This window comes from Lepisma saccharinum, chromosome 1, assembly GCF_977018435.1.
Source record: "Lepisma saccharinum chromosome 1, izLepSacc3.1, whole genome shotgun sequence".
Lineage (NCBI taxonomy): Eukaryota > Metazoa > Arthropoda > Insecta > Zygentoma > Lepismatidae > Lepisma > Lepisma saccharinum.
The window spans coordinates 103,881,117-103,896,341 of NC_139229.1; the positions used below are offsets into that span (position 1 = coordinate 103,881,117).

The window sequence follows — 15,225 nt, forward strand, 5'->3', positions numbered from 1 at the left end:
TGCTGAATGGGCCAAATTTTCATGGAAGCAGAACATAAGACCACTATATGAGGACATGTAATTTCCCACAATATAATCTCCCAATTTAAGAAAAAAAAATATATATCCAAACTGTAATTTTCGGAAATTTTTGTATGTTTCCCACTGGACTCCTAATAGAGGCACGTGAACATGTTCTTTCATTTTCATTATTACAAGTAAAATATATCTGCAAAAGTAGGTTGTGGAAGAGTAAATACAAATAACCCATTTATAAAATATATCCCATATGCATTGAGGGAAAACTAGACATTTTCACACCCCTTTTGTTAACAATAGTAACAATGGATGTATTATTTTGTGATTCATGTCAGGTATGTCATAACCTCATCTGTATAAATGTGAATAAGACAGAACTGAAATATCATGTGTAACTAACTAACTAACTAACTCCCTAGCCTTCTTAAACCCGAAGGTTCATGGCTGCAGCAACACAGGCCTTCCATCTTTCCCTATCTTGAGCAAGTTCTATATACTCTTTTCCATCCCGACCGATTTCCCTTAGGTCCATCTCAACGTTGTCCCTCCATCTTCGTCTTGGTCTTCCTACAGGTCTCTTACCATCAGGTTTCCCAATAAGAATCCTGTAAACTCCTCTTTCCTCTCCCATTCGTGCCACATGGCCTGCCCACCTAAGTCTTCTTGATTTAATTATTCTAATAATATCTGGACATGAATACAAATTATGTACTTCTAAATTATGTAACCTTCTCCACTCACCTGTCTCCTCATCCCTTTTAGGTCCAAAGATTTTCCTAAGGATCTTATTTTCAAATACTCTCAATTTATGTTCCTCTTTCAATGTAAGGGACCAAGTTTCACATCCATATAATACTACAGGCAAAATTACTGTAGTTTTGAAGAAATTACATGTTAATTGCTGCTATGTGGAGATGGAAACATAACTGCGACTCATCCTTTGCAGGAAGGTTGCTAAAGGTTAATACCTAATTGATACTTTTTTTTAAAAAAGAAAAAGTAATCTCATTGCTCCTCCTGTATAAAAGTAGCATCATTGTACTTACCGTGCTAGACCCATGATTTGATTTAGATGAACCATCACTCTGTTCATGCACACTACTGGTAGGCTTGCATTGAGATTCCATTATAGCAACCCGAGTAGAAGTAGTATCCTCCAAGTTATCTTCCGCAATGTTGTTTTCCTGAACTTCATCATGGCTACAAAATTCCATATCCACCTCCTCCTCCTCTTCTCTTTCTTCACAATCGTCGTCAACCTCTGCTGAAGTGTCGGCCTCATAATCCAAAGGTTCCTCTGAAACATTGTGTGTGACTGGACTTTCCCTTCTGTTTTCTGGAATAGTGCTAGTATGTTGAACATGGGATAAAGGTATCTCTTCTTCGCCAGAAAAGTCAGTTTGATTTTGAAAACTATCCAATGAATTTTGAGTTTGGTCTTTTTGATTTAACATCATGTCAGAGGTATGAGGTTGTGGAGGATTTTGCCCAAAAGTTAAGTAACTATTTCGACTAAAATTTATATTGTGGGAAAGTGTAATGGATGGTGCATCACAGTCATCACTGAAAACAGAATACATAAAAGTTTTAGAAACAAAGTCACAAAATAAATGAAGCACAATCACATAAGAGTTTGGTAGCTATTCTGAAACCTACAGGATATAGTTTGTTTTTTTAAAAAAAATGTTAAGTACTCCCCTGTGCTTAGCACCATGCCATGAAGGTGTATAAGGGGTGTGGAGGTAACACCCCACACTTTCTTGATCCGGTTGAGTGGGGAAGATGTGATCAGCACCATGCCCCTGACCACCTTTATCCCCCAGGGTTTCCCACAGGATATAGTGGAATTATTTATTATAATTTTGTATTGCTGTTCTGGCACTCTTGGCTAACTGTGACAAGAAGAATGAATGATAAATACAAAAAAGTTTATACAGACTCACAATTTGACCAACGAAGGTTCAGGGTTTGAGGCCAGGCTACGTATGAATGCTCCTTGCGAGGGTTTTTTCTTGAACTTCTATCAAATACAAAGAAAGATATCAAAGGAAAACAATCTATACCCAAAGTAAAATTAATAAACCATTAATGAGTGCAGAATTGCTACAATTGCAGAAAAGGTGACATTGCTGCTGAAAAATGAATGATAAAGAAATAGACAACAACGTGTTATACTTCCTGGAACTAATTCTAACTGGCTTCCTGTTATATCTGGTGTGCCGCAATTCTTGGCCCTCTGTTATTTGTATTATATCTGGATGATCACACAGACCTCTTTAATTCCTCCATCTGAAGCACAATTCTAATTTTCGCTGATGATTGCAAGATTAGGAGAGAAATAAAACAGCCATCAGACATGCAACTTCTCCAAAATGACATAAATAGATTCTCTGAATGGTGTAAGCGATGGAAACTGACCACAAACCCTTCGAAATGCTCTTACATAACAATTTCATTGAAGCAAAACATTCTTGAAGGTAATTATACACTCACCGACATCACTCTAACAAAAGAAGAACAACACCGAGATCTAGGTATCCTCATAGATTCTAAACTAACTTTTGATAATCACATATCAACCATCACAAAAAAGGCAATGCGTATGCTAGGCTTACTTTACAGATTCACCGAAATCCATAACCCGAAAGCACTTTCCATTTACTTCAAGACATTTGTGTCCCCCATTCTAGAATATTGTTCACCCATCTGGAACATGGCTGCCCCTTCTCATACCTCCAAGATCGACAATGTTCTCAGCTTTTTCCTCTCCATCGTTCGATATAGAGTGCCGGCCCTGAGACACTAAGAGAGATCTGCTTATAAACTTAAACATAAATACTCTAGAATCACGCAGATACGTTGCAGATATGAAATTACTACATAAGATAATTAATGGAAACCTAAGATGCAGCATCCCACTCCACGAACTCTCCCTCAGAGTGCCTAGACACAAAACACGGAGCAAGGAAACTTTTCACACTGCAACTCCAAGACTCTCACTCATTCAACGTTCACTATTTCATAGGCTACCAAATCAGTTCAATGTCATCTCAAACCAAACCGATATATTCAGTTCATATCCATCTTTTATCACCAACATAGAAAAAATTGTATATAAGTAATGCTTTTGTGAAACACATCTGTTTATCTTGGAACTCTCTCGACTTGTTTATGTTTATATTTGTTTATTTTATTTTATTTTATCTTGTTTCGTGTGTTCATTTTAACACTAGTGTACTGTTTTACTGTTGTTTCTTTCCGGTTTAAAATGGCTTCTGCTGTACTGGAAATTTCAATAAATAAATAAAAAAAAGAGAAAAACATTGATGAAATGCTCAGATCTTTACTGAATAAAAAAATGTTCGAAATGGGATGAAAACAGGTGCAATAATTGCAGAAAATGTGACATTGTGCTTGATGTTAACTACTAAAATTGATGGGATGTATCAGTTTCCTGATGCAAGATGAAGGGACCAAAACAAGATGTTAACTAGTGTTTCACTCACACCAATGGTACAACAAAGGATACGGAGATGAGCCCTATGCCTACAGTAAAAGCTAAGTATAAAATGATGTCCAGGATGTACAATATAGGACGTTGCAGTAAGAGGAGAAACGGGGGAAGCACTTCAGGTGATCAGCATGATGTGATTCTAGCCTAAAATGGTGGAATTTATAAAACGTATACGATATAAGAACTAGCTGTTCATGTGGAGTGCTCCAAAACACCCTTAACACAACCAACATATTTGGTGTCTCCCACAATGCGTAAGTTATAATTTAATTGCACAATATTTTAACACGTTTAATGTTAAAATTATATGCATAAGTTGTTAAAGGAAGAAGGTCCAAAAGGAGTATAATAAAAATTATGTTCCCACTATTTCTTACCTACATCTGAAGATGCAGCCTGGAGTCAAGGAAGTGTTAATAATTCCAGTGTCTGGTGAGTTTCTTATTTACTTCTGTGGCCTTCCTTCCTATTATCTACTATACATATATATTAGGGCTGAGTCCATACCACTTTGAACTGATGGTGATGCTCTTACCAATTCCAACTGATACTGATATTTCAAAATTGTAACAATTAACCTTTAGTTTCCCAAGCGTCTCCATCGAGATACCCAAATGTAACCCTCACGGTCCCAAGCTTCTCGATCGAGACGCTGTGTCAAGGTCGTAGTTTTTACGTTATAACTTTTCTATTTTTGGCTAGAATTTCGATTTTTTTTATATTGTTCCTAACACATGTATTTAACAGAAATGTTTTTTTACATTTTTTTTGTCTTCATGAAAATGGAGGGGAAAAGGCGGGAAAAGATACTTCTCTTTTGCATCTCTTTTCAAGGTCAAATTTTTGCCGACAAAGAAAGACCAGCTTTATTGTTCTAAAGCAATGCTTTTTTTTTTTTTTTTTCCACTCCCTCCTGTTAACTGCATTCGAAGGAAGCTTGCTTATCAGTATCCGATGTCAAAATGAAAGTTTACCGTGAGGGCGCAAGCAGGGGGAGGGGGAAGACTGGTTGTTGAATGTGCGTTGTGAGAATGGAATTTCGAAGCACGCTGAAGGAAACCTTTGTTTTTTTTTTTTTTAGCACAAGTGTCCACAAGTTGCAACAGGGGCTACCCTGCATTGTCTAAAAATATAATTTCAAGCAGCTGCAAGAATCGGCGCTCATTTTTCAATGCATTCTAGCTTTTCGTTCGTGAATGTTGCGCGTAGGTGTCGTTTTGTGCCCAAGTGCGAGGACATTTTTTGGGTGAAGTGACAATTATTTAAAATAATTTTTGGGGGGTTTTCTCCCTTCCCCCTCCATATATATGCCAAATTTGCATAAATTTTGCATTTTGTGCATTTTGACATTTTTTTTCGGGGGGCAGGGTGAAACAACATTTTTTAAAGAAAAGTATTTTTAAGGGGATTTCCCCCCTTTCCCCCTCCATATGTACGGCGAATGTGCATAAATTAAAATCGTCTGAATCTGTGATTCATTCTGCGTACAATGGTATATCTTTCATATCTCTAGGGCATTTAGTTTCTGAGCTATAGTCATTTCAAGGTACCACTGCATTTTGAAGCTTGAATCAGTTTGGGGGTACAACTCAAGTTACATTGGTCATATGATAATAATGCAAATATTTTTGTGTTCCTTACATGTCAGCGATCATTTCCATGTGCATGTCGACACTGTCATGTACTTTTTTCTTGAGGGGAGGGTGGGGGAACCAAATTTTTTTTCCCCTAAATTTTGGAATTTTGAGTTAGCCCCCTCCCCCCCCCACCACATATACGCCGAATTTGCATAAATTTCATATAGTCTGAATCTCTGGTTCATTCTGCGTACAACGGTATATAACTCATCTCTCTAGGGCAATTAGTATCCAATCTACACTCATTTAATTGAAACTCTGCAATTTGCTCAAAATTGGCTCGGGACCGATAGGCTTACATGTGAAAAAGGCCTTGGGACTCAAACGTTAAAAGTTGTTGAAAATATTGATTAATATAAGTATTTCACTCCAATTATATGTATAAACTTCCTTTAAAATAGAACTGTGACTGTCTAGTCGGTAGGGTGACTGCCACATGGGAGACCCGGGTTCAATTCCCAGGCTGAGTGATCTAAGGTTGGAATTTTTCCAGCCTTGTCCCAACATCAAGTAGCACTATGGGTTCACCCAGCCTCAAATCAATCAGTACCTGGGGGCAACCCAGAGGGCTAAAGGTGGCCAGAGCATGGTGCTGATCACATCACCTCCAAATTGTAAGAGATGGAGAATGTGTGGGGCCCTAAATCTGTCTTCATGGCACATGCTATATATGCACGGGAAACTTTACCTACCTTACCTTACCTTGCTTTCAATATTTGAGTATTACATCAAAATATTAAAATAACTAGTATGTAAAGAAAAAAAAAAACAATTTCCCCCCACAATGCTGGTAGAAAATGAATCAAACTTAAAATTTGCATGATTTGATAGACTCAGTGATAAAATCAGAAATGACTTTTGCAATTCCTGCAAAAGATGAAAATGCTGAAAAGTATCAGCAGATATTGATTTTTAAATTTCAACTGATACTAATACATCGGCTCGGCCACATTTTACATGGAAGAATTTTGTTTAAAATTTTTGCTTCCAGAGAAGACACTACTCGAAAAGAAAGCATTTCTTACAGAATTTGTGATTGTGAAGATCGAAAAATAATGATTATGTGTAATATTTAAAAAAATAAAAGGCCTCCTGTATTACACTAATATATTATGTGACCTAAACACAAACCAACTCAATGGACACACAAATGAGATATTGGAAATACTACAATGATTTTTCACCCTTACATTGTGGTATTTTCCGAGTAGCACAAATTTCAAACGTACTGTACTGTAATCACATGTTTAGAGATCAAATAAGGAATATGAGGATTTCAAGACCTGGGGATGCAAACAAGAGGTATATGAAACACATGAAACAAAGTGTTTCAATTTCTGTGCAGGTTTATCTAGGTCAGTTAACAGTTGGGCTGAAAAGTTTGTAGGCTGACTCATAGATGGCGTTACTAGAATTAAATCCATGTGATTTTTACTTAGTACTAACCTTCAAAAGATACGTGTATAAATTTCACAGCTACCGGATAATTAGTTCGTGAGATATAGCATTGTGAGTGAAGCAGCTTTTGTTATTGTGAAAAAATGGATAAAAAAGAATTTCGTGTGTTAATAAAGCATTGCTTTTTGGCGAAAAAAAATACTGTTGAAGCCAAGGCTTGGCATGATAAACATTATTCGGACTCTGCACCAGGAAAATCAACCGTTGAGAAGTGGTTTGCTAAATTTAAACGAGGCGAAATGAGCATCGAAGACGATGCACGCAGTGGACGCCCCAAAGAGGCTGTTACCGACGAAAACATCAAAAAAGTCCACAAAATAATTTTAAATGATTGTAAAGTGAAGTTGATCGAGATAGCTTAGACTTTAAAAATATCAAAGGAACATGTTGGACATATTGTGCATGAATATTTGAACATGCAAAAGCTGTGTGCAAAATGGGTGCCCCGCGTGCTCACAATCGATCAAAAGCAACAACGTTTTGATGATTCGGAGCAATGTTTAGCGATATTCAACCGTAATAAAATTGCTTCCCCATCCACCATATTCTCCAGATCTTTCCCCATCCACCATATTCTCCAGATCTGGCCCCCAGTGACTTTTTCCTGTTTGCAGACCTTAAAAGAATGCTCGCTGGAAAGAAATTTAGCACTGATGAAGAGGTAATTGCCGAAACTGAGGCCTATTTTGAGGCTAAAGAGAAATCATACTATAAAAATGGCATCGAAAAATTGTATGAGCGCTATAATCGTTGTATCGCCCTCGAAGGCAACTATATTGAATAATAAAATCGAATTTTGTCAAAAAAATATTTTTTACTATGTTAGCCTACGAACTTTTCAGCCCAACTGTTATAGATACATAAAAAAATGACAAGCTTAAGGCTTTGATCTAGAAGGGGTCTAGAAAATGAAAAACAGTAAATAAAGAAATACTTACGCATACAGTGACTCCGTGCCTGCATCTAATTCAAGAATGTCATCCTCATCACTATAATCTTCAAAGGTATCAGAATTAGTGTCCTTGCAACTATTACTCGCACTCATGTCACGAACTTCTGAATCTGAAAATTCCATGGAAGCATCATCATCTGGATTATTTTCAATATTGTGTTGTGTAATTTGGAAACTGCCTTCCCTTCTCCTGGGACTATAACTACTCTGGGTTGATTCCTCCAGTCTCAAAGGCTGTCCACTTGATGACTGGCTTGAAAACTGGTTGTAATTGGCAACAGATGTTTCACTCCTATTGTTTCTTTTCCTGTCCAACTTGTCTCTTAAATCGTGGCAATTTATTTCCCCAGCGAAGTTGGTTTCCTCACTCTTTCTAGACCTACCATGTGGGGAACCTTGCTGCTTATTGATAGGCTCAGAAGAAGGGAAACCAATTCTGGTATGGAAATTGGATCGAAAACGTCCTACAGTCTTAGACGTAGACTTGGTTTTCTCTTCTTCCGCAGAAGACACCGACTCTGATTTATTTTCTTCGGGTGTTTTACTACGTGTGCTGGCCGTACATGTTACAAAGTTGTTACTTGAATGTGGACTTGCTGAAGAATTTGCCACGGCATTTAACTTAAGAACAGATGAATCTTTCGGAGATATTTCAACTTGCGTATTTCTTTGGAGAAACATATTGTAGTTTGGTTTCACTGTTTCAGTACCCTTTCGTTGTGTTGGTGGCAAAGGCTCAATACCTTCAACACATATTTTCCTTTTCGCGTTAGTTGAAAGAGATTCTACATGTGATGAGCTGGTCGGGGGAAAAGGTAATTTCTTCAAATTTCTATCTTTTACACTTGTTACACCATTAATTAAAGAATTCTTTTGAAAGCAACTTCTTGGATCTTTCATACAATTAACTGTTGATGGAAATTCCTTTGAACTGGAAGTTGTTACCACATTCAAAATTGGATTTGCAGCACAAGTTTTCTCAGGTTTTCTAGTCTGAGGACGTATGAAGTCTTTAACAACTGATGTATTGCTTTCCTGTGCATTTGTTCCTTTCCCAGCTTCACTGTTGACAACATTCAATGATACAAACTTCAACCTTTTCTTTGGTGGAACTCCGGAGCCTGGCGATCTTTCTGCATCACTTTTGTTTGGTGAGGTATTTGCTGACTTGCTGGGAGTAGAAGGTAAAGTACCTTCACCTGTATTATCTGAGGCTTTTATCTCCACAGAACTTATGGTAGATTCATTGTGAATCCTAAACGGTGAAATATTCTGACTACTGTCATCAACAAATGGCTTTCCCGTCATGAGTTTATGCAGATCTGCATTTATCGGGGTGCTTGTAACTGGTCTGCACAGCTTTTTGCGAGTTTCTGGTAACACAGAGTTTGTCAAATTGGGCACAATATCAAATCCATCTGATAAATTTCTCTTTGCTTTACCTATTAGTAATGCTTTTCTGTTATCAATTCTGGTGTTCACAATTTGTCTTGATGAACCTGCTTCCAAGTTATCTAATTTGGCAAGTGTTACTTTCTGTACACCTGTACTTGTGGCACTGTCCTTGTGCACTTTTGTTGGAATTTTGTACACTTTCAGAGCATTATCAGATGCCAAATTCTTGGAGCAATTACTCTTTTCATTAAGGCTCTTACTTGAATCTACAATACATTTATTTTTAACGGTGCCACCTTTTGGCTTCCTCTCATCGCAAAACCCTCTAGAATTAGTGTTTCCAATCAAACTGTCTAATGATGAATCCCCGCTGCTGTGTTTACTGCCAGATGTATGCTTGGTTCTTTTTGACTTGTCCTTTTTTGATGATGTACTTTTACTTACCTCTTTTTTGCTACTGTGATCTGTGTTCAAGCTATCTTCAAATGAGCTCTCATTCAGTGAAGAAATTGAAGATGCTAAAGGCATTTTAAGTTCAATGTCTTGACTCAAACTTTCATTATTCGAGCGGCAACTATTTTTTTCATTAAGGTTCTTATTTGAATCTGCAACATGCTTATATTTAACGGTGCCATTTTCTAGCTTCCTCTCATTGCAAAATTCACTAGCATTAGTGTTTCCAAACAAACTGTCTACTGATGAATCTCTGTTACTGTGTTTACTGCCAGATGAATGCTTAGTTCTTTTTGACTTGTCCTTTCTTGTTGACATGGTTTTATTTGCTTCCTTTTTGCTACTATAATCCGTGTTTAGACTTTCTTCAAATAAACTCTCCTTCAGTGAAGAAATTGAAGATGCTAATGACATTTTACGTGAACAGTTGTGGCTATATTCATCTGCATCCCTGTTGTATTGTTGGTTTGTTTTTGCACTTTTATTAGATTTAACCTTAATATTGGAAGATTCTGATGCCAATGGTAATGAAACATTATCACAGACAGTGCTATCCTCTTCAGGGGGATCAGTACTAGCATCTATTTCATCTCTATTCTTGGTAAAATCTTGGTTAATATCATAAACCTCCTTTTGCTTCCATTTGTTAATTTCAAGAGGGGATAACCTTATTAATCGCACAGTTGCTTCTGGTACTGTCTGCTTTAAATTATCCTGATTGCACACACCTCGTGGAGAAGATAGTTTTGGAGATAGGGTGATCTGAATATTAGGTATAGAAAGACCAGTTGACTCATCACTTGCAATCATTTTCACTGACTTTGCAGGAGATTTGTGTACATTATGGGCTGCAACCCTCATCACTGAATTAAGATCTTTTGAATTGTTTAACTCAGTTCCGTTTCCATGTTGAGCCTCCAGAGGAACTACAGAAATATGACTATGCTCTACGTGACTAGGTACTAATGTCTTTCCAGCAGGAGAGCCTGCATCCAACGATGATGTATATGAATCTCGTGTTGCTGCAGTCTTTTCTGTGGAACCCTTTTCACTATATCTATCTGAACTGAATTCACTTTTTCTTCTCTTTTTGTCATCACGTTCTTTTCTTCTTCTTGACCAACTTTCCTTTGAGTCCCTTTTACCATCTTTCTTTTTACCCACCTCTGAGGTTTCAGTCCTGTCACTTCTGGTTGGTGATTTGGTCTTTGTAACTTCAATGTTTTCTGAACAAACTGTTTTTATATTTTTGCTGTTGTCTTTATCAACCACCTTCTTACTGCTTTCTGGATCAGCTTTCTTTTTACTTCTTTTCTCATCAACCATCTTTTTATAACTTTCTTGAGAACTTTCATCAATTTTCTCGACATCTACATTCTCTCCACTAGAATGACTTTTTTTGCTAATAGATTTTGAGTTTTTCTGACTAGTATGTTGAATGTGTTTCTTACATGTATCGCTCTTAAGCAGTGAATCTTGACCTTTAACAGTGGAAGCTGTACTCTTAGTATTAGTTCCATCAAGATTACCTTCAGTCTTGTTTTTAGGATTTGAATTATTATGAGCAATGTTCGCTTCTGCCGGTGAATGATGTTTCTTCTTAGACGAATGCTTTGATTCTTCCTCAAAGTTTTGTTCCTCAGAACTTTCTTTTCTAGAACTAACACTTTCCGAGTGACCTTTGCTCTTTGCAGAGCTCTTGTGTTTCACACTTGACTTATGGCTATGAGATTCTTTATTATTCCTAGTACATTTCGTTTCACTGCGTCGCTCTGCTCCATGTGTGTTTGGCAAGGAATGTTTCTCATGATCTCTGCTTTTAGATGATGATTTGGGATATGTTGGATCCTCTAAATCTTCAGATGATGTTGGTCTCTCTTGCAGACTGCATACATCCTGTTGGCTTTTGGATTTACATGAGTGCTCTGAAGATAATTCCAAACTAACACTTTCCTTCAGTGATTCCACATTAACACTTTCCATATGTCCCTTGGGTACCTCACTGTTGATAGCTCTGGAATTACCACTCATAAGACTCATAAGGTCATCACGAGAAAATGTCGTTGCATCACTATTTAACATTGCAAAAAATTTCTGCATGTCAAAAAGTGTCACTTCATTACTTGCAATCACTTCACTGCTGTTCTCAAGGTTAGTTTGAAGTGCACCATTCATTTGAGGAGAAACATGGTTTAAGTTTAAGATCTGCTGTGTGGTAAGTTGAGGTGTAGCAATGTCCAATAGATACTTGTCTTCATTGACGCACTTGGTTTCCTCCAACTCTTCATGACGTGTTACATCACTATCACTATCAACAGTCACACTATTTTCCTGAATTTTCAATCGTTTACTACATTTTTCCTTAGCATATTTTTGTTTTCTTTTCCTATTAGAAGCCTTGCTTTTGTTTTCATCTGATGCATGATTTTCTTGTCTAGTAGAGCCATCAGCTTTGGCTGCTGGTGATAAATTCTCTACTTTGTGGCTAGAGCCCTGACGAAAAAATTGATCACTTCCATCAATAACCGACTGAGCAGGTATTTTCTCTGAACTATTCTTTCTTTCACGTTTGTAACCACTGACACACTTATCATCATCTGTAACACTGACTGCACTACTATCACATTTCAACTTCTTGGGTACAGTTTGACCTTTTGTCTTTAGCAATGCCTTCTCTGTTATTTCACATTTTGACCGTGGACTGACGCCTCTAGGAAGGTGGTCATCAGAAGACAAGGTGCTTGCATCAGTTTCGATTTCCTTAACTGTTTTTGATACACTGCAAGCACGGAAGAGTTTTGGTGTCTTCTTAGTATCACCTTTTTTTGACACGTTTGTGGAACGTCTACTTCTGGGGCTTGCCAGTTCACACTCCACTCCCGTGCTATGAACAACTGTTTCTTCTTCAGATGCACTTGTATCATTTATTGAATCAGTTTCCACACAACTCTGCCGGATAGGACATTCTTGTTCAGAGTTAGATGAAACATGAGATTCACTATCTTCAATCCTCAGAATAGCACGACTTACACGTGGAGAGTTATTAGTCTTACGAGAGTTCCTAACGTTTACTGGAGTCCTTCCTTGTTTAGGGGGTTCAACTGAAAGAGGAAACAAATATTTTCAAAAACATAAAATTTACAATGTGGTGAGAAATAAGAAATAAATTATTCACGTTTATCAGCCAAACTTTTTTACATCTTAAGTCTCTTGAGACAGGGGTTCAAACACATGCTTTTCAAATGTACAGTAACATGCAAAAAAAAAAAAAAAAAAAAAATGGAGGAGCAGCTGAAATTGGATTTGTTTTATTTCAGAAAGAATCAGGCTCTCGCAGTAAGACAAATTTTGAAATGCCTTTCCAGTCAGCACAGAAAGGAATATAAATTTTACAGAAAAATCCCTCTTTGGCAAGTCATGATCCCCACACAATGTACCAAAGTCTACCTTAGGCTAAGATAGGCCAATTGGGACTGAAACTACAGTATAAAATGGAATCCAAATCACTGCATAATGAGCTTCCACTGGGGAGTACAAGGTGACATGATGCATGCATAAGAGAGACATGGAGGTTAATGTACTATTTATGCTCTTCAAGGAACATTTTAAATTTTATCATGGCAAGTAGAATATCCATTACCAGTATTGGTTAACTGTATATTTGTACTTTATAAGTATCTTCAATCATTTCACATTGTTCAATTTAAATTTGTGTAATACCACATCCTACTCTGACAAGTTTATTGTTTTTCTCTATCAGTATATAAAAAAATCACGTCAGTCCATTCCACACACGCACACACATACTAAGTAAAAGAGGAAAGCCAGATATAGGAAAAAAAAATAATTTTCGTGGCTGCAAGCCATATTTTCAGGTGCAGAAACAAAAAGATGGCTAGAGAACCACATTTTTTTTTTTTTTTGCACCAGCTACAACTTTATTTCTGGACCTGATAACCCTGTAGTTCAAACTATGACTTCCTAATCATCACTTTGTTTCTACACCTGAGGATGATGCTCTATTACTTGGTATTTAGCCCTTTGACCCTCCTTCCTTTTATCCACTACGTGTGCGTGCGTGCGTGCGTGGACAGTGCGTGTAACACTAAGGCAAGCACACAAACACCTTGTGATAAAGTTGTGAAGAAATGAAGATATTTTGATATTCAACTAAAAGCTTTCTCTTCTAGTTTCTAAAAAATACCCAAGAACAAGAGTAATATAAATTCTTCATAACACCACCACTACTAACTGCACCATCATCTAAACTTCCATGCAAAATCCGTCAAATCTAGGTACCTTGCGACATTCATGTCCACACATGCCACTACCAGTAAATATAGCCTACCCCCAAATTACCCACCTACCAAATACAGATCCTTTATTCCATTTTCCTATTCTTCAAACAAGTGTTATATATAAACTTATCAGTTTGCCTCACTACTGGAGACTAATAATAAATATATTCCTATAAATGATATATGAAATACAGCGTGTCCAGCTTAAAGTACAATAAAAGAAAAAATCATTACGTGTAATATTTAACCAAGAGCACCTTAAGCTTTACGTAGTTTGGAAGAGAATCTCAAAATGTTTTTTTACACACTTGCAAAACGTCAGCACTCATTGGAACTGAACTGGATCACTAGCCATGTGGACTCCGCAGCAGAAGGCATGGTGTGTTCTTGCTCTCGCCGAGTTGAAGTCCGTTAAGCTAGTTGGGGTTTTGTAAAGTCACAAGTGTATTAGACACGAGTTTGTAACCTTCCTGATCTAAGACATTGCATTTGTGCTGCAATCCGAAATGTGACTCCAGTAATGCTGAACAACACATGGGTGGAGCTTGAATACAGGTTGGACATCTGTAGAGCAACTAATTGTGCTCATATTGAGGTGTAGTAGGTATGTACAAAAACTTTTTCAGTTACTCTATAGGTAGAAGAAAACTACGGAAATATCTTAATAAACTTAAAACTTATAAATTTTATTTTATTGTACGTTTAAGCTGGACATACTGTACAACACATACTATGTGACAATAATTATGTATGGAGCAGAAACTTGGACAATGACAAGAGAGAGTCAAAAGAAAGATGCAGGCAGTGGAGATGGGGAAGAATAGATGGGATAGAATAAGGAATGAGGAGATCCGACAGACAGTGGGTGTGGTGAAGCTTCAGGACAGAATAGATCAGGCACAGATGAGGTGGTTCGGACACATGAAGAGGTTGGATGCAGAAAGACTACCAGTAAGAGCTTACAATGAGTAGGAGTAAGGCCAAGGGGGGAGACCAAGATGTCGGTGGATAGAGCAGATAGTGGAGAGTGTTAGGACAAGAGGACAAGACTGGAACACCATGGAAGAGGAGTGGTGGAAGACCAGGAAAAAATTGAGGCTTGACTTCTATGCCGACCCAGCAAGAGGCAGGAAACGACGGAGGAGGAGGATGATGAAATCAGTTGGTGGTTATAAGAAGAAAATCTACTCGAAAGAACTTACTCTTTGTTCCATTCAAAGGTTTAAGGCATGCTTGTTTTCGTCACCTCCTCTGGCAAGATTGTACTTCAAAAATTTACATGGAAAATGGGCGAGTCATTTGGAATACAAAACTTAATAAATATTTCTAAACTTTTGTATTTTACTTACTGTTCTATTATTGGATTCAGTGTTGCCTGAATTTAAAATTACTCACACCGATGTAGAATGTATCAGAAGGCTCCGGTGTATACAGTCATTCCGTGGCAATCACAAATACTTATACTGTACAACACATACATACACGGTGAAACATACCTTC

The 15,225-nt window shown here is 37.4% G+C and overlaps 1 protein-coding gene across 1 annotated transcript in view; it reads right to left on the reverse strand.

The window, feature by feature from the left end:
- The window catches only part of LOC145998900 (uncharacterized), a 94,970-nt gene that overhangs the window by 67,975 nt on the left and 11,770 nt on the right, over positions 1 to 15,225 (reverse strand). The window contains exons 3-4 of the mRNA XM_083135644.1: positions 7,566 to 12,528; positions 1,065 to 1,581 (exon numbers count right to left, since the gene is read on the reverse strand). Coding sequence (XP_082991770.1) covers positions 1,065 to 1,581; positions 7,566 to 12,528 — 5,480 coding nt within the window. The remainder of the gene's footprint in view (positions 1 to 1,064; positions 1,582 to 7,565; positions 12,529 to 15,225) is intronic.